The sequence below is a fragment of the Marmota marmota genome, unplaced genomic scaffold (assembly GCF_001458135.2).
Source record: "Marmota marmota marmota unplaced genomic scaffold, marMar, whole genome shotgun sequence".
In the NCBI taxonomy this organism is placed as follows: Eukaryota; Metazoa; Chordata; class Mammalia; order Rodentia; family Sciuridae; genus Marmota; species Marmota marmota.
In genome coordinates this window covers 544,507-568,917 of record NW_025999897.1, presented here as the reverse complement: position 1 = coordinate 568,917, position 24,411 = coordinate 544,507, and the positions used below count along the sequence as shown (strand labels likewise).

The following is a 24,411-nucleotide window of genomic DNA, read 5'->3' as shown; positions in this document are numbered from 1 at the left end:
AAGGGTTTATTTTTATCACTTAGCTGAAAACGAATTACTCTATTTCTAGTATAAAATCTTTTGTTTTTATGCTGTAAGAGTATTTGTACATTTTCTTTAATAAAACAATGTTCATTTATTGCCAAAAACATTTCATACACCAGCCATTCCTTCTTCATTTTACTTTGTAACAGTCTCCATCAATGAAAGATAGCTTAATTGCATCTAGCACTCTGTTAGAAATTTCAATACTAATCCTTGCCAGCCATTTTGTTTTCAGTTTGTAACACTTGCAGCCAGCTGCCTTCAGTCTGACTCTATTAGCATACTGGATAATTTAGAAAATAAGCACAGAAATGGAACCTATAAGATATAGTTTATATTTATCAGACTATATCTACATATGAATATTTCTTTTAAATATGTCTTATTTTATAATGCTTTTCTATTTCCTTTCAATATAATTCATTCTCTTAAATACTCATTCACAGTTCAGATCATCTAGCCAATAACAATAAATACATAAAGGCTAACATACATTATTCTCACATCTCAAGGGTATTTCTAACAGCCAGCAGATAGCAAACAATTCTCCACCTGTTTCTGACTTGCAACATTTTGCTATCTGAATGTCAATAACAATGTGCCCTTATCAAGCATCACAAAGTCGTAGATGACAAATTATCTAATGCAATTTTAATATGATGAAGAAGGCTGGGGCCAAAGAATTATGATTAGTTCCTGTTCCTCAGAACTCTTTTATTCTATCACATCCTTCCCTTCCTTCACCAAGTACCATTCATCCATATTTAATAAATGTTCTGAAATTATATTATTCATTAACCCATTCTATCACTTAACATAAAACTCTAAAATTTTTAGAGACTCTTCTAGTTCATTACACAATACTATTTAGAAATTTCCTTAACTTGATAGGATATAATACTCTCTTATAGTAAGTGAAGGGGAAAAGGTGTGTGGGGGGATTACTGAAAAGGGAAAAAAAGCCTGGGAAGCAAAAAAAAAAAAAAAAAAAAAAAAAAAGTCTCAAAAACAAGGATTAAGGACTAGCTTTAGCAATCTCATTTTCTCTTCCAAACTCCTCCTCATCTCCAAGGCATTTGTTTTTACTGTGATGTTAACTAACTACTAGGGCTGCTGTGGAAGCCTCTGGTCAGAATGGATTTCAAGGCTGCTGCTTGGTGATGAGCCAATCAGATTTCTTTGTTTCATCTGCAACATTCCATCAGGGTTATATAACATTTTAGATACATGAAACATTCTAATAATATAGTATATTTCAACCTATAGTTAGCTATTTATTGTCACTTAATTTGGCACATGAAAAATCCCATATTATTCTGTGTTCATCGATAAAAATCAAAATATAGCACCTTTTATCCCCTCTTTTGGAGAAGAATGAATTTGATTTGTCTAAGAGGGTTTTTGAAAATATACAATATGAACACTCTGCAGACTGTTAAAATTAATGCTGATTCCTTATTATTTCTGTCTACAGTAAAGTAGGTGAGGTAATCTATCAGTGGCAGATAACCATACAGTTGTTAATTCTTATCACAAAATAAAATTTCTTTATTACAGAATTAAATGTTATAAACAGATTTTTAAGGTAGGGCTGAATCTTTTCCAAAAATGTTTAAAGCAAAAAAAAAAAAAAAAAAAAAAAGCCAAGTATTTAAAATGTTTGTACAAATATTTTCTCAAATAGGAAAATCTGAACTCTGAATGTCATACCCACAATACTAACCAAAATAATATATCAGCAGCATTGTTACCTACATAATCAGAACACTTGGAATGGAATCATACAAATATATTCATTCTCATTCTCCCTTTCTCTCTCTCCCTCTCTCTCTGCCAGAGATAACACTGCATAACTTAAAAACTGCTCTTCTGTGCTATTAATACACTAACTCAGATGTGCAAAAACATATTAAGTTAGAATCTGTAAATATAGTATATGCTTTCTTTTTACTACTCGAAGGCATCCCACAGATGATAGCTACAGATCAGCACAGGATTAAAATAGTGCCCCAAAGCATTAAAAAGCTGACTCTGTTGGGTGTGGCTTAAGAAAACATCTTGTCTCAACTGGACAGTTCCCCAAAAGCGTGCAGCCATAGAAGCCTAAAATATACGAGCACATAAGCAAAGTGCTTCCGGAAGGGGGTGGGAACCAAACCTCCATGTTTTTTCTATGCATGATGTTCAATTGTTTCTATACTGTACTTCTAAAATGACAGTGCCTGAGTCAATGCTGAGCATTGCTCAACAAACCAAGGACAGAAATATTTTACTTGTCCCACTTCTCTCCTTTATTTTAAACTCACTGTCTACAACATGGCCGTTCTTAGAAACATTTTGCTTTCATAAGAGAAGTAATCATTTAAATCATGACTATGTGCAATGCGAACTCACACTGCATCACAGTCATCAATAAAATATGAAGTGCCAACTCCAGTACTCATTCTACTGATTTTTCCACATCTCATCAGAGAATGCTCTACTAATGCTTTCTGCTATTACAAAATGAACAATATAAGGAAAGAGACTTTGACAGGAGCTGCGACAAATGTGTACAAGAGAAAATATAAAACCTTTAAGTGCATACTTTTAAAAAAATCTAATACCAACTGTTAACAAAAACCTTTCATAAACACAGAACTATATGTATGTCTTATATATACAAACTGCACATAGAGAAATAAATCTGTTTATAAGCTACCATACATGCATTTACTAATATTATACATGCAATATACCTGAACCTCTCTATATGGAGGGCATGCAGATTTCAGAACTCTTAACAGTTCATTCTTAAACAGTCATAATTAAATATTCAAAGAGCTAAGAACAACTAGCATACTGAACTATACCTAAGCCTTTAGTCTTGTTATTTTTTTTTCTCCTATTCAGTGTAGCAAACCCACCTCTGAATCATACTGACGGTTATTTTTTCCCCAAGCCCTGAACATGCTGCACCATTCTGTCTGTCTTCTGGACAGTGGAGAAATCGGCAGAACAGCAGTGAAGGAGTGTACTGGAGTCAGCAGAGTCAGTGCCAGCCTCCTACTGCAGTCTGTATATTGAACGCACTCAAACCCACAGGTGCCTACGTAAAATCCTCCAGCTGCAGCCTGCAACTTAATGTTTCCTTCAGCAGTAAATCTGTGTGCTACTTTCATTTTGCTTTAACCCAACAAATGGACAGAATGCACAACAATGTGCCACCTTTAAAAAATGATTTTTACATAAAATACTTACATAGACATTGCCTCTATTAAGTAGCCAAACATGAATGACTTTTTAATCATTTAGATCAGAATAATCACCAAAAGAGAAATGCATTTCTAATAGCTCTAAAATTCCTAAATTGATCATTTATTTTTTCAAGAAAATAGAACATTAAAAACTAACGTCTTACATCTTCCTATAAACTAGCTTATAAAAGTATTTTTTTCACATACCATCAGAATATCAAGTGCAAAATTAGGCTTGCTTCCATCCATACTTTTCATCAAAATACAACTTATTAAAATAAAATATGAAACTTTTCTGTTTCTTATCTGCCAAAGTAAACCCAATGGTCAATAAATGACAAATGAGTCAAGAAACAGAGACTCAGAATCCTTTCACATAAAATATGTAAACTTTTGGGGGGAGGGGGAGGTTACTGGGGATTAAACTCAGGGGTACTCAACCAGTGAGCCTCATCCTCAGCCCTATTGTGTATTTTATTTAGAGATAGGGTCTCCATGAGTTGCTTAGGGCCTCGCTAAGTTGCTGAGGCTGGCTTTGAACTCAGGATCCTCCTACCTCAGCCTCCCTAGCTGCTGGAATTACAGGTATGTACCACCACACCCAGCAACTTTTATCTTACCAGGATTTCAAAATTTAGAACTAAAAGAAACCATTAAAAAAGTAGACTTAACCCTTTGGTTTTTCAGATAAACAAATTAAGGAGCAGTAAGATTAAAGCTAAAGTAACTTTCTCAAGGTCACACAACTTCAGTAACAGAACCTGCTCTTCCAAATACATCACTGAATAAAAATAACTACTAAAACTCACCCAAGATTAAATAATAACTCATATATTCCTGTGACTATCAAACAAATCAAGTTTGTGGCTTAAAAAATCTTTATGAAAAACAAACCTTCGGGCCCAAATACATAAGACATTCACAGATGAATTTCATCAAACATTTAAAGAAATAACACCAATTCTACAAAATTTCTTCCAGAAGAGAAGAAAACACTCCTAACTCAGTTTATGAGGGCAGAATTACATAGATAACAAACCAAATTAACACACTTTAAAAAAAAAAAGACCAAAATTTCTTATGAACATGGAAAAATCATCAACAAAATATTAGCAAATCAAATGCAGTAATGTGTAAAACACACAACACACTATGAGTAAATGGGGTTTATACTCAAAATGCTCAGCTAGTTTAATATATTAAAATTATTACATGTAGTCCACCACATCAGTTCAAAGAAAAAAAAATCACATGCTAATATTACTGGTGCTTTTAACAAAATTTAACCATGAAAAAAAAAACTACTTAGTGGTGAAAAACTAAGATCGCTGAGAAAACAAGAACACCCACATCTCATCACTCTTAGATACTTGTCATACTAGTATTGGCAAGTCACAGGAGAATATAAAGGGCATACATACTGGAAAGGAAGAAATAAAACTCCTTATTCTCAGAAGACACTGTCCACTTTAAAAATTCAAAGGAATTTAACAAAAACAAGAAATAAAACAAAAACACTTCTTAGAACTAATAAGTGAGGTCACAGGATACAAAGTCAGAAGACAAAAATCAATCATTTATATATTTATACATCTGTATGCTTTACATGTTAGCAATATACAATTAGAAACCAAAATTTAAAAAAAAATACCAGAGGAAAGGAAGAAAGGGAAAGCAAAGAACAAGGGGCGGAGGGTGTGTGTGATGATGAGATACTTAAGAATAAGTCTAATAAGCCAGGTATGTGACACATGCATGTGTAATCCAGAGGCTCAGGACTCTAAGTCAGGAGAATCACAAGTTCAAAGCCAGTCTCAGCAAGATCCTAAATAACTTAATGAGACTATCTCTCAAAATACAAGATAAAAAGGGTTGGGGATGTAGCTCAGTGGTTCAATCCCCAGTACCAAAAAATAAAAATTTTAAAAAATAAGTCTATTAATATATGCATCAGATCTGCTTGCTAAAAAATACAAAATTCTGATGAAAAATAGCGAATAAGACCTAAATAAATGGAAAGATACATGTACATGAACTAGAAGACCCCACTTGGCACAAACATTATTTCTATCCAAATTGATCTACAGATTTAATGTAACTCCAACAAAAATCCCAGAAGGATTTAGATACAGAAGAGTGTGGGGAGGTTTTTGTTTGTCTTTGTGTTTGGTTAGGTCTGGGTTTTTGTTTTGTTTTAGTGGGGGGTTTTGGTGCTGAGGAGCAAACCCAGAGCCTCACACAAACTAAGCACATCTATCATTGAGCTACACACCCAGTCCCCAATTTTTAGATATAATACCAAATGCATTATTCACTAAAAGAATGGTAAACTCATCAATGTTGAAAGAATAAATAAGCAAAACACACATCCAATAATAGACCTGTATCTAGAATACACAATTAACTCTCAAAACTAAAAAATCAAAAAAATCCTAGTGAAAAAATAGGTTAAAAAGATCTGCAATACTCTTCACCATAGAGGATATATAAAAGACAAGAACATGAAAAGACATTCATCAAGGGGGTAGAGAGAGAAGAGGGGTGGGGAGGGGAGGGGAGGGGGGATAGTAGAGGATAGGAAAGGTAGCAGAATACAACAGACACTAGTATGGCAATATGTAAATCAATGGATGTGTAATTGATGTGATTCTGCAATCTGTATATGGGCTAAAAATGGGAGTTCATAACCCACTTGAAGCAAAGTGTGAAAGATGATATATCAAGAACTATGTAATGTTTTGAACAACCAACAATGAAAAAAAAAATAATAAAAAAAAATAAAATGTAAAAAAACAAAAAAAAAAAAAGACATTCATCAGCTAGTAGAGAAAAGCATTCAAACCATAATGAAATACCACTACACATTTTTTTAAAGGTTTTCACTACATATCACCATTTATTGTTTTGCATTTTCCTTAAACTTTTTTTGAGAGAGAGAGAGAGAGAGAGAGAGAGAGAATTTTTTTTAATATTTATTTTTTAGCTTTCGGCGGACACAACATCTTTGTATGTGGTGCTTAGGACTGAACCCGGGCTGCACGCATGCCAGGTGAGCGCTCTACCGCTTGAGCCACAACCCCATCCCCCACTACACATTTAATAGAATGCCTAATTAAAAAAAAACATTAACAACACCAAGTGTTACCATGGATATGGAGCAATTGGAACTCTTATACATTATGACTGGGAATGAAAATGGCAATAGCCACTCCAGAAAACAGTCTGGCAGTTTCTTATTAAGTTAAACATACACTTACCATATAATTCAATAATCCTACTCCTAATCATTGACCCTAGAGACGTGAAAATTTATGTTTACACAAAAACCTGTACATGGATATTTATGGTGGCTCTATTTATAATCACAAAAAAATTGGAAATAACCCAAATGTTCTTCAATGGGTGAATGAATAAACAAACCAGGATACATCCATACAATAGCATACCACTCAGGAATAAAAAGAAACAGACTACTGCTTAACACAACAACTTGGATAAATCTCAAAGGCATTAAGCCAAACGAAAGAAGACAGTCTTAAAAGGTCACATACTGCAGTATTCCATTTATATGACATTCTCCCAAAAAAAAAAAAAAAAACTACAGAAATGGAGAACAGCTCATTGGTTGCAGAAGACTATAACTAGAAAAGAACATCATGATGTATAATAATTGTGACAGTAACTATACACATACACACACACACACACACACACCACAATATATGCTATAATTTTTTTAAACTTCAGTTACCACTGGATGGTCATAACTTCCAATTTTAGATGTCCTCCTCTGCCTTCTCCTCTGGGTCACTAACTCATTTACCTAACGTTCCTGGATATCCAAATACCCTAAAATAAATTCATTACTTCTCCCCTTACATCAAAAAGAATAGCACCACCATTCACACACAAATGTATATCAGATACATGGTGTCTTCCTTGAATATATGTTCTGTGAGTTACATGATTACCACAGCATGACATAATACATATTTGGTCTCTGTCCTATAAATTCCTGAAACAAAGCTTCAAAAACTCTTGCAATTTCCTGAGAGTTAGGAGAGCATCTTTCATTATAATACTTGGCCTTAGTTTCCAGGTTAGATATAGGAGCTTCTAATAATGGGGGCAGACAGACATGAATGGTAGAACATGAGATAAAATTCTAGAAAATGTAATGATACTATAAAATGGGCCCACTGTGCTGACTTTCACTTTTAAAAAAGCAATTTCACTTTTAAAAACCTGCAGCCCTTCCTAATTTAAGTAGACACAATTCACAATAGCTAAACTGTGGAATGAACCTAGATGCCCTTCAGTAGATGAATGATAAAAAAAATGTAGCATCTATACACAATGGAATATGACTCAGCAATAAAAGAGAATAAAATCATGGCATTTGCAAGTAAATGGATGGAGTTGGAGGAGATAACTAAGTGAAGTTAGCCAATCCCAAAAAAAAACAAATGTCGAATGTTTTCTCTAAGAAGGCTTATAGTGGGGTAGGGAAGGAGAGCATGGGAGGAATAGACAAACTCTAGATTGGTCAGAGGGGTGGAAGGGGAAGGGAGGGGGTATGGGGTTAGAAATGATAGTGGAATGTAATGGTCATCATTATCCAAAGTACATGTATAAAGACAAGAATTGGTGTAAATATAATTTGTATACAACCAGAGATATGAAAAACTGTGTTCTATATGTGTATTATGAATTGTAATGCATTCTATTATCATATATAAATTAAAAAATAATAATAAAAAATAGAAAGAAAGAAAAAAAGTGGACAGGATATGTTACATTTCTCAGCAGGAGAAATTATCGGCAGGAGAAATGCAGACTTGAAATAATTCTGATAAGAGGAACACAAGTTATCATGCAGCAGGGACTTTTGTGACCCTTTCACAGACCAGATTCTAGAACTCACAAGATAAGGATAATTCCCTCTAACCATAAAATCTGTAAGAACGGGTTCTAATTAGACTACGTCAGCAAGGACAAAAGTGACCTAGAGCGGTCATGGCAGTGGGGACTTGAAAGTCTGATGTCACCCTGCTGTCAGTTAAAAGTCAAGAGGTGGACCTTGGCAGACTCTCTGGAAATTTCACTGGGACTCCAATAAAACTGGAGGGCAGGAGAGGTGTCCCTCTCCTGAGAGGACCCTTTTTCTCCCTTGAGAGTATCTATCTCCTTATTCCCTTTCCTCTGAGTGACATGTCTGAAATCTTTCTGATTTGATCACAAGGATCAGGATCTGAAGGGGGACTTCCATACTGCTTCAGTTTCTAAGAAGCCCCCAACCCTGTAACACTAGGACCTTTGAGATTTTAACAAATGGAGTGATAAGAAAAAGTGGGTTTTTGTTAATAAGATGACTGGTGGCTGAAAACCCCTGGATACCTTCAGGAAAGTGGCTGAACTGCCAAAAGAACCAATCATGTAATTAGAGGGAACTTTGAGCTCCATTTCCCTAACATCTGGAGAGGAGAAAAAAAGGAGAGAAAGGACTGAGATCAGGTACAAACACCAATAATCAATGAATTAAATGATCATGCCTACACAATGATGCCTGCATAAAAACTCAAACCAATAGAGTCTTTGGTCAGTCAATGTATCCTGGTGAACACATCCACATGCTGACAGGGTGGCATACCCCATCTCCACAGGATAGAAATACCTGTGTACAGCATGTCAGACCTCATCTTATATACCACTTTATCTTGCTATTATAAAAGAAATAGCCTTTATAATAAACAGTAAATATATGTGTTTTCCTCAGTTGTCTGAGCCACTTTAACAAATTATTGAACTCAAGAAAGTGGTCATGGGAACCCCTGAAGATTTGCCACTGGTATCTAAAAGGGGAAGGCAGACATGTGGGACTTTTTACTGGTGGGGTCTGCAAGAACACTGGGTAGTATCAGAATTGAATTTTTGGGACACTCAGTTGGCATCCAGAGAGTTGGAGAATAGCTTAATGTGGGGGTGTATTTGATGTCAGAAGTTTTGATCCATAGCAGTGCTGTATCCCTAGAAGCTCTAACTACATCTAGCATATAGCAAGCACTCAATAAATATTTCAGTGAGTAAATGAAAAAATATGACTATAGTTCCTCATTCATAAATAAACATCAAGTTCAGTTGATTCTTTTTTGACATCTCTCCATCCCCGCTGCCACCCTCTTAGTTCAGACTGTCATTATCTCACTTGGGTGCTGCCGTAATAACACCTAAAGATGACAGGTGTTATTCTGCTTAACCAACATCACACATATCCCTTTCTGAGAACTGCCCTTTACCTACCATTCAGCTACTAATTTATTCCCTCCTCCGCCACAGTTAATTTTCACTGGGGTAAGTGCCCAACTTGACCCAAGAGGAGATGATTACAAATGGTACCCAAACAAACCCTATTCTGAAATGTAACTGACTTGTCCAAGGGTGGATACCAGATCTAAATTAGGCCAAAGTTAATTTATCCATCGGCATCTAGAATTGAGTCAGTATTCCCCTCTGGGTGCCTGGACTGTTAAGATACAAAACTCAGATATTGGTAGCCATGCTTCATTATTTGAACTGAATAGCACAGGAAACTAATGTGTTAGATCAAAAAAAGAATGAGATAGCCAGGTGCAGTGGCACACACCTACAATCCCAGTGGCTCAGGAGGATGAGGCAGGGGAATCATGAGTTCAAAGCCAGCCTCAGCAACTTAGCAAGGCCCTAAGCAATTCAGCGAGGCCCTGTTTCTAAATAAAATATAAAAAAGGGATAGGGTGTGGCTCAGTGGTTGAGCACCTCTGAGTTCAATCCCCAGTACCAAAAAAAAAAAAAATGAGATAGACATGCAAGTAAATGTTAGAAATGGCAGTCAAGAAAAACACCCAAACTAACTGTATATAATTCATTTAATGTGTCAAGCTCTCCCACAACTTCATGCTCTTCTACTTAATGTACCCTCTACCTGAAGCTTCCTTTTCCCCATTTCTTGAACTAGCTAACTACTTTGTGGGCACACTGATAGCCAACAACTCCTCCAAGAATTGCTACATTTCCCTCCAGCGTGGGATGAAGCCTTTCCTCTGCACTCCAGTACATCTATCTGGTGTAGAACTTTATCATAATATTTCTTATACTTTATTTTAATAGTATGTTTTTGCTTTTGTCATGTGATATAATTTTTTAAAAGTGATGTCTTTCATTTCTAAGTAAACTGTGTTCCAAGTACTTGACCTGACCATAGTATGTGCTTATTAAGTAATCAGGGATACAAAGACAACACAAAGAGGAAGAATGATGTGTCTACATAGTATTTAACAGTATGTTAGCCTTAGAGTATGAAGTGTTTCAAAGGTTAATGGAAGGAGCTGGATTTACTTGTAGTATGACCATTAGTTTTCAAGAAAGGAACAAAGTAGAATGGCAAATTAACACAATATCTTGAGTAAAGGAATGACTACTCTGATTACTAATATGGTGCCAGAGGTAATAGAATAAATTTTGGGAGCAAAAAAATACATCCAGGTATTAACTGAAATTCATTTTCATTTTTCAGCATTATATTTCTCCCACTAAACATTCTCCAAACCAACTCTTTTGTGTTTAGGATGGAAAGTGGCAGCAAAAAAAAAAAAAAAAATCGAAGGAAAAAATAAGAGCAATTCTCCCATCCATTCCTGCTTTAGACTAGAAAGGAATTGCCCTGGTCAAGAATTATAATAAAAATTCATCTTCTGGAATGATCAGCTGGTTGGTTTCCCAGGCAGGACCTGTCATGCTAAAATCCTCTGGGTTTTGGCCTAGTCCTCAGCTTTGCAGGTCAGAAATCAAGTCTTTAATGATCTTCCAAGTAGAAAGATAGATCAATTTACACTATGACTGTTTTACATGTCTTTAAAATATTCATATTATTAACAAACTTGAGGCGCGCGCGCGCGCTCTCTCTCTCTCTCTCTCTCTCTCCCTCCCTCCCTCCCTCCCTCCCTCCTATATTTGGGCAAATGTGAGTTTGTCCTTTCAATTCTTGGTACAAAAAAGACTGATAACTTTAAAAATAAACTCTAACTAGGTTAGAAAAACAATGTGGCAGGTTCCACTGGTTGCCCATCCAATCCCTTCTTTCATTTACAGAACCTTCGTTTTATTTTAAGTATTTGCTTCCACAGTAGGTTAGTTCTCTGCCTAACCCCAGGAGGTGACCCTTGATTAGCAAATAAATCTTAATAAGGTATGCAATTTAATTAATTGGTTTAAGAAAGGTAATTTGAGTAAAGGGATGTGAGCTTAATGGGGCAGCCAAGGTGTGGCTTTCAGAAAACTTTTATTTAATGTTAAAAAGGTACCCAAGAAAAGGTCAGTTGTTCTACTAGTCATTGAACAATACTGTGTGTGGATTTAAAAATTGAATATTTTGCAGTCCTCTCAAAGCTATGTGAGAAGGAATATGAGAATAGCAACCAAAGTGCTGAAAATAGCAAAGTAGAAAGAACTGACAAACCAAGTCTTTGGTGATCCTGATGTGCTTTAGAATTCACTCATCTATAATCTTCCAAAATTTGTAGTTGTGTGAATTTAGAAATTCCCTTAATGTCTCAGTTATTTTAAATTGGGTCTTTGGTAATTATAATTATTCCAACTGCTACAATAGCAAATAAAACTGACCAGGGAAGAGACTACATAGTATCTAATCAAATTTAAAATTTTAACATGAAGTTCTCATTTCCTCTAAAAATTTCAAGTTTAATAAATCTGGAATCTGGAGGACTGAGCTTAGATGTTAAAATATTTTTCCTTCCAATTTAAAATCCTGCCATGGCTCCCTTGCCACATTAATGATATAATCCAAATTCTTTAGCGTGGCATATAAAACACATCAAAATTTGAAGAATGATTAACTATCTATTCTTCTTATTAACTTTCTAACTCAGTTTAAGTTCCAGGAATAGACGGAGTTTTTGCAATTACCAGAATGGACCCTATAGTGTCCTATCTCCATTTACTGGCAATTTCTGCTTTCTCTATTTGTATTTCTAACTCCTACTTATCCTTCATTTTCCGTTTTTCTCCCTTCCTTTTTGTGGTGCTGGGAATCAAATCCAGAGCCTCACCCATGCCAGCAAACGCTCTACCACGAAGCCTCATTCCCAGCCCCATCTACTTATTCTTCAAAATTCAATTGCATTTTCTTCTTCTTCTTGCCTCTTCTACAAATGTATTGTTCCTATTGGTTTAGAAATCTCTCTCCATAGGAGATCGTTGCAATATACTGAACTCACATTTGGCTCTTTATGTTGCAGAAGGTATACATTTTGTCTTTATAAATTCTTTTAGACATATCCCATATATTCTAATACATTGTGATTTCTTGCTATTTTTCTTTTTTCCTACCATTTTTAAATAACACTTCAAATGTTTTTTCAATTTTCCTTTTCTGTTGTTTTTTTATATTTATTTTTAATTGTAGTTGGACACAATATCTTTATTTTATTTTTATGTGGTGATGAGGATCAAACCCAGGGCCTCACATGTGCTAGGCGAGCACTCTACTGCTGAGCCACAATCTCAGCCCCTTTCTGCTGTTTTTTAATTTCATTTAATAATTACCCTTTTACATTTTAAAATAAATACTATCTTAAAATCTAAAAAAAAGAAAAAGAAATACATCTCTCTCCATTATTAATAGACTTAGAGGTCCCTGAAACTAGGAAGTACCACAACATGTATCACAATTATTTTTTCATTTTTAAAAATTTGTTCTTTATATATATACATGACAGTTGAGTGTATTTTGACATATTTTACATACACAGAGTATAACTTATTCTAATTAGGGTCCCATTCTTGTGGTTGTATATGACGTGGGGTTGCACTGGTCATGTATTCATATATGAAGATAGGAAAGTTATGTCCGATTTATTCTACTGTCTTTCCTATTCCCATCCCCTCTCTCTTCCTTTCATTCCCCTTTTTCTAATCCAATGAACTTCTATTCTTTCACAATTCTTGATATATGATAAGCGCTAAAAACAATTGTTGTGAAGGGGATTATTCAATGAGATTTGGAGATAGCAAAAAGTTCTTTCCTCTATAGTATCGGATGACAAAGATTTATAAAACATATCCACCATCACAGAAAATTCTATCGAAGAGCATTATTCTAAAAGGTTGCTAAGTTAGCTCAAAATGAATTATATCCAATGAATTATATTCAAAGTAACAAAATATAAGACTGGAAATAATATGGCTTTTTCCAAGAACTGATGTCATATGACAAATATTGGTTATAAAACATTTTGTTATGGATCAAGGATACAAAAGATAAGAACTATCTCTGTTATCAGTAACACTCTGGGTCTGGAAGACACCACTGCCTAAACAGTCTTACAGTAATTATAAATGTAATTTGCCGTGCTCTTTCCTAATTAAAACCATATGCTCCCCAAAACAAAATCTTTAGCAAGCAAAAAGGAAATCTTCCCAAATTTTTCAAATTTTACATATTTTCAAGTTAATACAGACTGTAATATATGAGTAAAAATTTGGTTAAAGTGTTTAACCTAGTGCATTATAAGCATTTAATAAACCTATGTTGAATTTAAATCAACTCTATGAAGAGATGAACAAAATATTTTCCAGTTTTAAATCTTCATAAACATAAGTAAAGAATGTTTCAATACTAGACTCATGCAAAGATAATAAAATTATTTTATAGAAATATTGTTAGATTTTTTTATCAATATTACTTCACTGATGATATATCCTACTGACTACATGAAATAAGTTTATATTTCAAAGGAAAATTGAACAATGTTGTTACCAAGAGAAGGGTGGCAAAAGCTACCCTAAAAGGCAACTTTGGCATAAGGATTATTTTGAGTTAAAGCATTAAAAAAAAAAAAAAAAAAAACAGATGCAAGAATGGCACTCTGACCTTCTTTTTTTCTTTCTGAAAAGAGAAGATGCTACTCCAATAGAAAGATACCTACCTATACTAGGAAAAAAGTATCATCATCAGAGATGAGAAGGTATAGCCAAAGGAAATATGCATAAACAAGCCTCATTAAAGTAATCCTTGTCTTTCTACTTCTCCACAAATAACTGCTCTAACCCAAGCCCCTTTCTCCTGTCATCATAATTAACTATTTTTCATCCAACTTATAAGGTGTTCAGATTTAATTGCTTCTCTGGGTATTTTATTTTCCTATGGGGGTGTTATGGTTTGGGTGTGAGGTGTCCTCCAAAAGCTCATGTGAGAGACAATGCAAGGTTTAGATAAGAAATGATTTGATTATGAGTCTTAACCCAGTGAATTAATCCCCTGATGGGATTAACTGAGGGATAACTGAAGGCGGCTAGGGTGTACCTGGAGGAGGTGAGTCACTGGGGACGTGCCTTTGGGGTACACATTTCCTATCTGGCCAGCGGAGTCTCCTTTTTCTGCTTTCTGATCATCATGTGAGTCGCTTCCCTTTGCCACTCTGTTGTGCCAGGATGTTCTGCCTCACCTCTATCCCTGAGGAATGGAGCTGGCTTTCTATGGACTGAGACCTCTGAAACTCTGAGCTCTTAAATAAATTCTTCCTCCTCTGCAATTGTTCTCAGGTCTTTTAGTCACAGCAGTGAAAAAGCTGAATAAGACAAGGGTCATCCATGTGCATGTAAAAATATGTATGTTTTTCTCCTAATTTAATTTTTTTCTCCTAATTTAATTCTCAGCAGCCCAGAGTAGTAAAGTTTTAACCTCCTCTGTATATGCAAAACTTTAATTCCCATTCTAATGGTAAAAAAGACATTTCAATGCTACTTGTTCCTTCAACTTACTAAAATATTTTAAAATTAACATAAAAGAAAAAACAAACAAAACCTGTCTTGTTCATCCTTAGTTTAGAAACATCACTGGCTTACTTTCTAAGTAAGTCATTAAAGATCCCTTAGGAACTCCTCTAAAGAACCAAGATTTTTGATGGCAAGATACTTTGTAACAAATGAAAGAAAAATCATGACTACAGATCAGAGTACTCTAAATCTGGAAAAAAGTAAGTTAGCCTATATATCATCCCTAAAGAAAAACGGAACAATAAAACACTAAGTCCCTGATTCCCCACCCTCCTTTCTATTTCAAAAACCCAGCTGTGAAGAGTGGTGGCTTGAATCATGGTCTGACTCTCATGTGGCTGCACTGCACTAGAAACTGCCTGTGCAAAGATGCAGATCAAGTTGCTATGCTGGTATAGGCCAAAGGTGGCTATGTGCAAAGGCATATGGCTATTATCACTCCAAACCTTGAGTTCAGACACCAATACCTGGGGATAGAGGATTCTGAGCATATCAAGAAGACCCTAATGTCTCACCAGTCCTGCATCCTTCAGATTGCCTGCTTTCCTGAAACCTTCTCACAAATAACCTTTTGATGAAACCGATATAATAAACATGCTGAGCTAGCTCTAGGACAATCAAACTCCATTAATTTGGCTACCCACCCAGCCCTACCTTTTTCTCTATGTCTGTCTTTACTTCAGCCCCATCACCTCTTGTCCAGTATCTCCTTAATTAATGATCACTACTGAGAGCGGAGATGAGAGGACTCCTGGAGCCAAATTAAGGAAACAGTGAAAGCAAGATTGGGCAGGAAATTCCAGATCATATTACCTTGAAGGACACTGGGTTTCTCTTATGAACTGGGAACTAGGGCAAGTTAATGTTATCTGTAGAAAGCTACTTTCTTGCATGTATACCAGGGTAACTGTTCCTTCGGATGCTAGTCATATAAGCAAGATAATGTTGATGATGTCACGGCTTCTGCAGCCTAACATATAAAAAGGCCTCTCTTCAGTGGGGACAGACAAAGCACTGAGGACACTATGAAAAGGACATGTCATTCATTTAGCCGGATACACTGGACAAAATGCCCTGAGGATGAGGAGACACTGTCGGACAAAATGTTTGGAGGGACAGAGGTGCTGTCTTTTCAGCATACTAACACTAAACTCATCCATCTTATAGCAGTTTCTGATCCCTTGCAAAATTTCCCCCATAAATCAGATGTATCTCATGCTGTCTCCAGGTACTTTATTTGACCTTCTTGCAACTACCCCAGTTCCCTGGAATAAGTGGGCTGCAGATGTGACAGTCTATTTTTTTCTAGTGAGTCCAATGAAGGAAGCCACAATAGAAGAATTCTATGAAAACAGGGTGAGGGAAAGTATGAAAACTGTTTTAAGGTTGAATTTTTTAGTTTCTGACTTTCCTTAAAGTGAGGCATAAAAATTGTACTAAAGATGCTTCCCATCTATAGAAATACATTCTAGAGACCCAGAAGACAAGAAGTCAATGATTGTTGAACCATATCAATTTTTTTAAAAATAATTTTTTTCTCCTCTTAGCACCTCACTTACTTCTTGGTTCGTTCGTTACCATTAAATTTTCACTAGCATGAATTTTCACTGCCAAAGATTTTTATTAAAATTTCCATACATCAAAGAAAACAGACCCATGATTAATAATTATATAAGGAGACCACAAGATGGTGTAAAAAACCACAAATTTGCAAACCACAAATCCGTGACCAAGAGTTTTTTAATTTAAAGTTTTCTAAGAAAACAAAAACCTAGATATATTCAGATGAAAATTTGACAGTATTCAAATAATTTATTATTTTAACTTGGTTCAAGTATTATTATATATCAACATACATGAAATGAAGAATATAGCATTAAGAATAAATTGTATATTTAACTCATTATTTAATTCCCTTTTTAAAATCAGAAATCAGAATCTATTTCTTTTTTTAACTCTTTTTTTTAATATTTATTTTTAGGTGTAGATGGACACAACACAATGCCTTTATTTTTATGTGATGCTGAGGATCGAACCCATGTCCTGCCCATGCTAGAAGAATGCTCTACCGCTGAGCCACAATCCCAGCCCCCAGAATCTATTTCTTAAATAGTTTTCCTTATTGTGTTCTCTCAAATTTATGAATATAGGATTATAAGTGACATATCATATATATGCTTGGATATGTCAAAGTGATCCTCCCTAAAATGTTATTTATTCATAAAAAAATTACTGAGCACTTGTTATATGCTAGACAGGAGCTAAAATTATAGCAGTGGAAAACAGAATGAATTGCTTATAAAACTTATATTCCAGTAGGAAAGACAGATAATAGAACAGAAAAACAAGATATAAAAATGTTAAAAAGTGATAACTGCTACAGAAGCAAGATTAAAAGGAGGCGGGGAAATTAAAGGGGGACATAAAGAAGAAGTTAGAATCTCAGATCAGGTGGGGCTAGGAAAGATCTCACAGAGAGGGTGATATCTGAGTAATGACCCTGGTGAAGTAAGGGAGCTAACTAACATTCTAGGCATTAGGCAACAGCAAGCAGAAAAGCCCTTAAAGCAGAAGAAAGCTAACTTGGCTGAAAAGGGGTGAACAAAGAACAAAAGGTAAGCCAGGCATTATGTCGCACACCTATGATCACAGCCACTTGGGAAGCTTAGGCAGGAGGCTCACAAGTTTAAGACCAATCTGGGCAACTTACCAAGACCCTGTATCAAAATAAAATTCAAAAGGACTTGGGATGTAATTCAGTGGCACAGCACTTGCCTAGCATGCACAAGACCCTGGGTTCAATCCCCAACACCTCAAAAGTAAAAAATTAAAATAAAAAAAATATTGAGTTATACAAAATAAGGTCAAAGGTGATTAGGAACAGATATTATAGAGTCCCAGAAATCAACTCCTCCAAATCAACTTACATTGGTCTCTTATTCGAAGACTATATTTGGTACCTTGTTGCCAAAATTCTTCACCATAGCTTTCACTATTTATCATTACATTCTACTTGCTGGCCCTCTCAACTGTTTCATTCCCAAACACTCTACCTCAAGCCAGTTAAAAATGAAGAAATCATCCATGACTGGAAATGAGACATTATTAAACTTTATTTCCCCAATTCTAACATTCTTATGTACTATTCTAGTTAAGGACATCTAATATTTTCAGTATATACTGAAAGAATGTAAAAGCAAGAAAAATTTCTAAGAATAATATGTATTCTATTGCATAACCATTTTTAAAAAATCAGTATCAACTATATCAATATATAGTTAGTAATTAGGAAAACTATGGAGAAATGATATTAATTTACACATAAGGTATGGGGTGATTTTCAAATTAAAAATTCTATTAGAGCTAAATCAACCACAACTTGTAACTGAAATCTATATTTCATGTCTCCATGAAAAACAAGAAAAAAATCAAAGAGCAAAAATGCAAAAAAAAAAATGTTTTAAAAAATAAAATCTATCTCAACCATGCCACACGAAGCTCCTCTTGGCTACAAACTGCTTTAACATATCCTGAGCAACAAAATCTGAACATCTGACTTGCTACTTCAAAGAAAAGACATAAAGTTCTCAGATCTCATATCTTAATTCCACTCAACTGTCTCAGTAAGTACAATACTTGTAAAATAAGAATTTCATGGTTTCTATTCCAACTATCTGTATAACTTGCTTTTTTCTCGGTTTTTTTTTTTTTTTTGGTGGTACTTAGGATTGAACCAAGGGCCACCCACATGCTAAACTCACACTCCATTGCTGAGCTATGCCCCCAGCTGTATAATTCTGAGTAAGACTTTTTGTCTCTCCCCTATAAAATGGAGTGGTATTTGCTATACAGAGTAACTGAGGTAATAAATATTTAAGTCATTCCTTTGTGAAACATAGAACACATGTAAATGTAAGTTAACTGTTATTCTACACACACTTCATTGAAGAGAAGTTTAACTACATGATCTTTTATATTCTCTTTCAATGAAATACAGATATAGATATATAAATGTAACTATCATGGCAGTATGAACTAATGTAGGAATAAATGGTAGTATTCATTCCTTACCCTTAGGATAATTAAACTGTACTAAAAAAAAAGCATTTCTAGAAAAATCATAAATAAAACAAAGCATTATATTATTAAGTTTTACATTAGAAATACAAGCACTATAGTAGGATAGGCAAAAGAATGAGCACTATGAGCCAAAGTGAAATATAAACTAGATTTTGATAACTGAGTACAACTCAAGAATAAGTGTGTGGTGGCACATGCGTGTAATCCCAGCAACTTAGGCGGCTGAGGCAGGAGGATCGTGAGTTCAAAGCCAGCCTCAGCAACTTAGTGAGGCCCTAGCAATCTAATGAGACCCTGTCTCTAAATAAAATACACAAAGGGCTGGGGATGTGGCTCAGTGGTTCAGGGATCCTGAGTTCAATCCCCAGCACAAAAATAAATAAATACATAGGTGTATTTTTAAGAAAAGAATAAATGGCAAGTTTATTGCAGACAGGATCAATGTCATGATCAAAGGGGTATAGATAATATAAGGCATTAAAATTACTGACTGGGTAAAGTAGAAAGTTTCTGACTAACAGTTAAAAGAATAAGGCTAGGGAAGTTAGATCAGGTCAGGTACTGCCAATTTAAGTTTCTAAGGAAAATTAATATGGCAGCATGATAGGGGCAAATGCAAGTAAAAACAAGTCAGAGAAAAAAGTATACATATTCATCAATTCAACAATATTTATTGAACTCCTAAGAATTTCAAAGCAATATTCTAGATACTGGGAACATTCAAACAGTGAGTTTATAGGGTTTAGAGAATACAAAAAACAAAACAAGCAAATACTGTAAAATTACTCAAAGAGTGATATGTACTATAAGGGTAAAAGGGGTGATAAAATAGTTTGTGATGGAAAAGGGTAAAAAGAAAGACCATTAGTTTAAAAAAAAATGAAGAGGAAGGCAGCATTCATGCTATCAAAGACTAAATAAGCTTAGTAAGAGATTTTGAACTTTATTCTAAGACCTACTGAAATCTACTGTAGGGTTCTTCTTAGACAGTTTACAATTTGATTTAGTTTAATATCATGATGGCCATTTACTAAGTCTAAGCAAGAGGAAGAAGGATCTACACAGGCAGATAATGAGATGAGATAAAGGGAAATCAGTAAACTTGTAATGACTATGTAAAGAGGCCTGATGAACAAGAGTCATCAAACTTTTTTTGTAATGGGCCAGACCAAATATTTGAGTCTCTGTTGTAGGTACAGAACCTTCTGCTTATAGCATGAAAGTAGACATGGTATCAACAGTATATAAATGAAATAATTAGACTGTGTCCAATAAAACTTTTATTTAACAAAAGCAGGTGGTGAACCAGACATTTTAGCCTTCAGGCCATGGTTTGCCAACCATAGTACAGAAGGTGAATGAATCTTAAATTCAAAGTTAGGCCTCCCCATTCACTGATTTGCCCCACAAGACTATTTCTAAATTCATGGTGGCAATAATCTGGGATACTGGAAGATTGGCTGTAATGCTGAGTAAGAGTTCCAAAATCAGATGGTGCTTAGATACTGAAATCCTACTAAAGGGAGAGGCCCAAGATTCACATAGAACAGACATCCATCTAAATATTACCCAATATGGCAGCTCATCAAACACAGGTGATCAACCCTGATCACAGCTGCCTCACACAGGAAAATGCTTCCCTCTCCAGGAAAATATATAACTTACTCCAGCCTCTATGTTTTTTTTTCTAAATACCATATCAATTAAATAACAGAAAAATACTGAGACATGAAAAATGTGATCAATAATCAAGTGGTAAAGTGATTAGGAGAAGATGCATAAACAATCTAGATATGAGGATTAGCAAAAATATCAACTATTAAACTAGCATTGTTACACATTATAAGTTAAAATAAAAGATAAGGATGGAAAAATTAATGAAAAGAAAAAAATTCAACAGGAAAATGAAATTTTTTAAAGAATAAAATTAGTATCCTAAAACTAAAAAACACTATCTAAAATTAAGAATGCATTGGCTGGGCTTAGAAGCTGTGACTGAACAGAGCAAAACAAACTATCAATAAACCTTGAGACAGGCCAATACACATTTAACCAAAAGAAAAAAAAATATTACAGAACAAATTTAAAAAGAGAAAAGAAAAAGAACATACTTCAAGAGATATAAGGGAAGATAATACCAAATAATCTAACATATAAACTAAAGACCCACCAAAAATGGTGAAAAAAGGACAGAAGAAATATTTCAAGAGATTATGGTTAAAATTTCCCACAGTTGAAGAAAGAGACCAATATATAGACTCAAGAAGCCCACCACAATCCAAATGAGATAACAGAAAGAAAATCATACACCTAAGCATAGCAAAGTCAAATGCTGAAAACCAAGAAATGAGACGGGGTGTGGGTAAAGCTGCTAGACGCCACCTATCTACCTCCCCCACAAAAAAGCTTATACTAGTCCAAGGAAAAAAACAATAAGAATTATGGCTGACTTCTCTTCAGAAATAATTAAGTCAATAGAGAAACATTTTTAAAATGTTAAAAGAAAAAGAACTGCCAATCAAGTTTTATACCCAAGGAAAATAACCTTTAAAACTGAAGGCAAATAAAGACATTTTTAAAATAAGAGCAAAGTAAAGGTGTCACAGGAAGATTCCTCACTAAAGGAAATTCTACAGAGTATTCTTCAGACAAAAAGGAAGGTAATTATATCTAAAAAAATGAGGGATGTACCAAAGTCTTCCTTAAGAGAAAAACCTTATCAGAATGAATAATAAGGGGAAAAATCCAACTATTTGTTATTAACAGCATAATCATACAGAAATATTGAAAGTAAGAGAGTGAAACATATCATATCTTGTAAATCCTCATCAAAAGAAAGCTGGAGTAGCTATATTAATATTAGACAAACTTTCAAATAAAAGGAATTACTAGAAACAGAGAAACATTTCTTATCAGTAAAAGGAGTCAATTCACTAGGAAGACATAACAATCCTAAATGTTAATATACTAGCTTCCAAAAGCACTATACAGATTTAATGCAATTCCGATCAAAATTCCAATGGCATTCCTCATAGAAATAGAAAAAGCAATCATGAAATTCATCTGGAAAAATAAGAGACCCAGAATAGCTAAAGCAATCCTTAGCAGGAAGAGTGAAGCAGATGGCATCGCTATACCAGACCTTAAACTATAAAACAGAGCAATAGTAACAAAACCAGCATGGTATTGGCACCAAAACAGACTGGTAAACCAATGGTACAGAATAGAGGACACAGAGACTAACCCACAAAATTACAATTATATAATCAAAGGTGCCAAGAATATGCACAGGGGAAAAGATAACATCTTCAACAAATGGTGCTGGGGAAACTGGAAATCCATATGCAACAAAATGAAATTAAACCCCTATCTCTCATCATGCATAAAACTTAACTCAAATGGATCAAGGACCTAGGAGTTAGACCAGAGACTCTCTAATAGAAGAAAAAGTAGGCCCTAATCTTTATCATGTGGGCTTAGGCCCTAACTTCCTTAATAAGACTCCTTTGGCACAAGAATTAAAACCAAGAATCAATAAATGGGATGGAATCAAAATAAAAAGTATCTTCTCAGCAAAAGAAATAATCTGTGAGGTGAACAGAGAGCCCATATCCTGGGAGCAAATTTTTACCCCTCACATATCAGATAGAGCACTAATCTCTAGGATATATAAAGAACTCAAAAAGCTAAGCACCAAAAAACATAACCCAATCAACAAATGGGCCAAGGACACGAACAGACACTTCTCAAAAGAGGATATACAATCAATCAACAAATATATGAAAAAATGCTCATCATCTCTAGCAGAGAAATGCAAATCAAAACTACTCTTATGATATCATCTTACTCCAGTCAGAATAGCAGGAAAAGGTATACTCATATACTGCTGGTGGGACTGCAAACTGGTACAGCCAATATGGAAAGCAGTATGGAGATTCCTTGGAAATCTGGGACGGGAACCACCATTTAACCCAGCTATCCCTCTCCTCGGTCTATATCCAAAGGACTTAAAAACAGCATACTACAGGGACATAGCCACATCAATGTTTATAGAACAATTCACAATAGCTAAACTGTGGAGCCAACCTAGATGCCCTTCAGTGGATGAATGGATTTTAAAAATGTGGCAAATACACAATGGAATTTTACTCAGCATTAAAAGAGAATAAAATCATGGCATTTCCAGGTAAATGGATGGCACTGGAGAAGATAATGCTAAGTGAAGCTAGCCAATTTCAAAAAACAAGTGCTGAATGTTTTCTCTGATATAAGGAGGCTGACTCATAGTGGGGTAGGGAGGGGGAGCATGATAGAATTAGATGAATTCCAGATAGGGAAGAGAGGTGAGAGGGAAAGAGGTGGGCAGGGGAATAGCAAGGGCAGTGAAATGTGATGGACATCATTATCCAAAGTACATGTATAAAGACTCGAATTGGGTATCAACATATTTTATATATAAACAGAGATATGAAAATTGTGGTATATATGTGTAATAAGAATTGTAACACAAAAAAAAAACACAAAATACGTTATAAAGGCATGAATTGGTGTGAATATACTTTGTATACAACCAGAGATATGAAAAACTGTGCTCTATATGTATAATAAGAATTGTAATGCATTCCGCTGTCATATATAAATTTTTAAAAATTAATAATTTTTTGTGCATAAAAAAAGCTTGGGAGAAAATAATAAATAAAACTCTTTGAGATTAAAAAAAAAAGAGTATCCTGAAGGAATTTAAATTTTCTTTTTCTCTAAATTAAACATTTATTAAACAAATAAAAGGTTATAGCACTAATTCAGATCCCTTAAAAAAACATATTTCTAAAATATCAAACAGAATCAACGTAGCATAGTCACTTACCACTTGACCTGTTTTTGCGACTTGATTTCCCACCAGTAAGAAGCATCTTGAGACTATTCCGAAACATGGTTATACTGTTCTAGTACAAAACTGTAAAAGAAAATATGGAACAATGTTTTAAGACTTAATTTTCTATTCAAAATATTTGTAGTAATTAATTTTTAAATGTATATACACAATTAACTTGTTTAAATATATAAAAAATTATATCCATATAACAAAAAAATTGACCAAAAAAACCTTACTAAACATTTAAATATGCAGTTCCTTAAAAGTGTACTATGACTATGAGCAGTAGCACATACTTATAGTTCCAGTTACTCAGGAGGGTGAAGTAAGATCACCTGAGTCCAGGAAGGAGTTTGGGGCCAG

The 24,411-nt window shown here is 34.6% G+C and overlaps 1 protein-coding gene across 7 annotated transcripts in view; it reads right to left on the bottom strand.

Moving 5' to 3' along the window:
* Positions 1 to 24,411, bottom strand: part of Tanc2 (tetratricopeptide repeat, ankyrin repeat and coiled-coil containing 2) — a 429,902-nt gene that overhangs the window by 353,905 nt on the left and 51,586 nt on the right. For 6 of the 7 annotated variants that reach the window (XM_048798117.1, XM_048798120.1, XM_048798121.1 and 3 more), the window contains exon 2: positions 24,040 to 24,129. In XM_048798117.1, the coding sequence (XP_048654074.1) occupies positions 24,040 to 24,106 (67 nt within the window). In that variant the 5' untranslated portion in view covers positions 24,107 to 24,129. Of the gene's footprint in view, positions 1 to 24,039; positions 24,135 to 24,411 lie in introns of all 7 variants that reach the window. The other variant, XM_048798118.1, reaches the window with a different exon arrangement.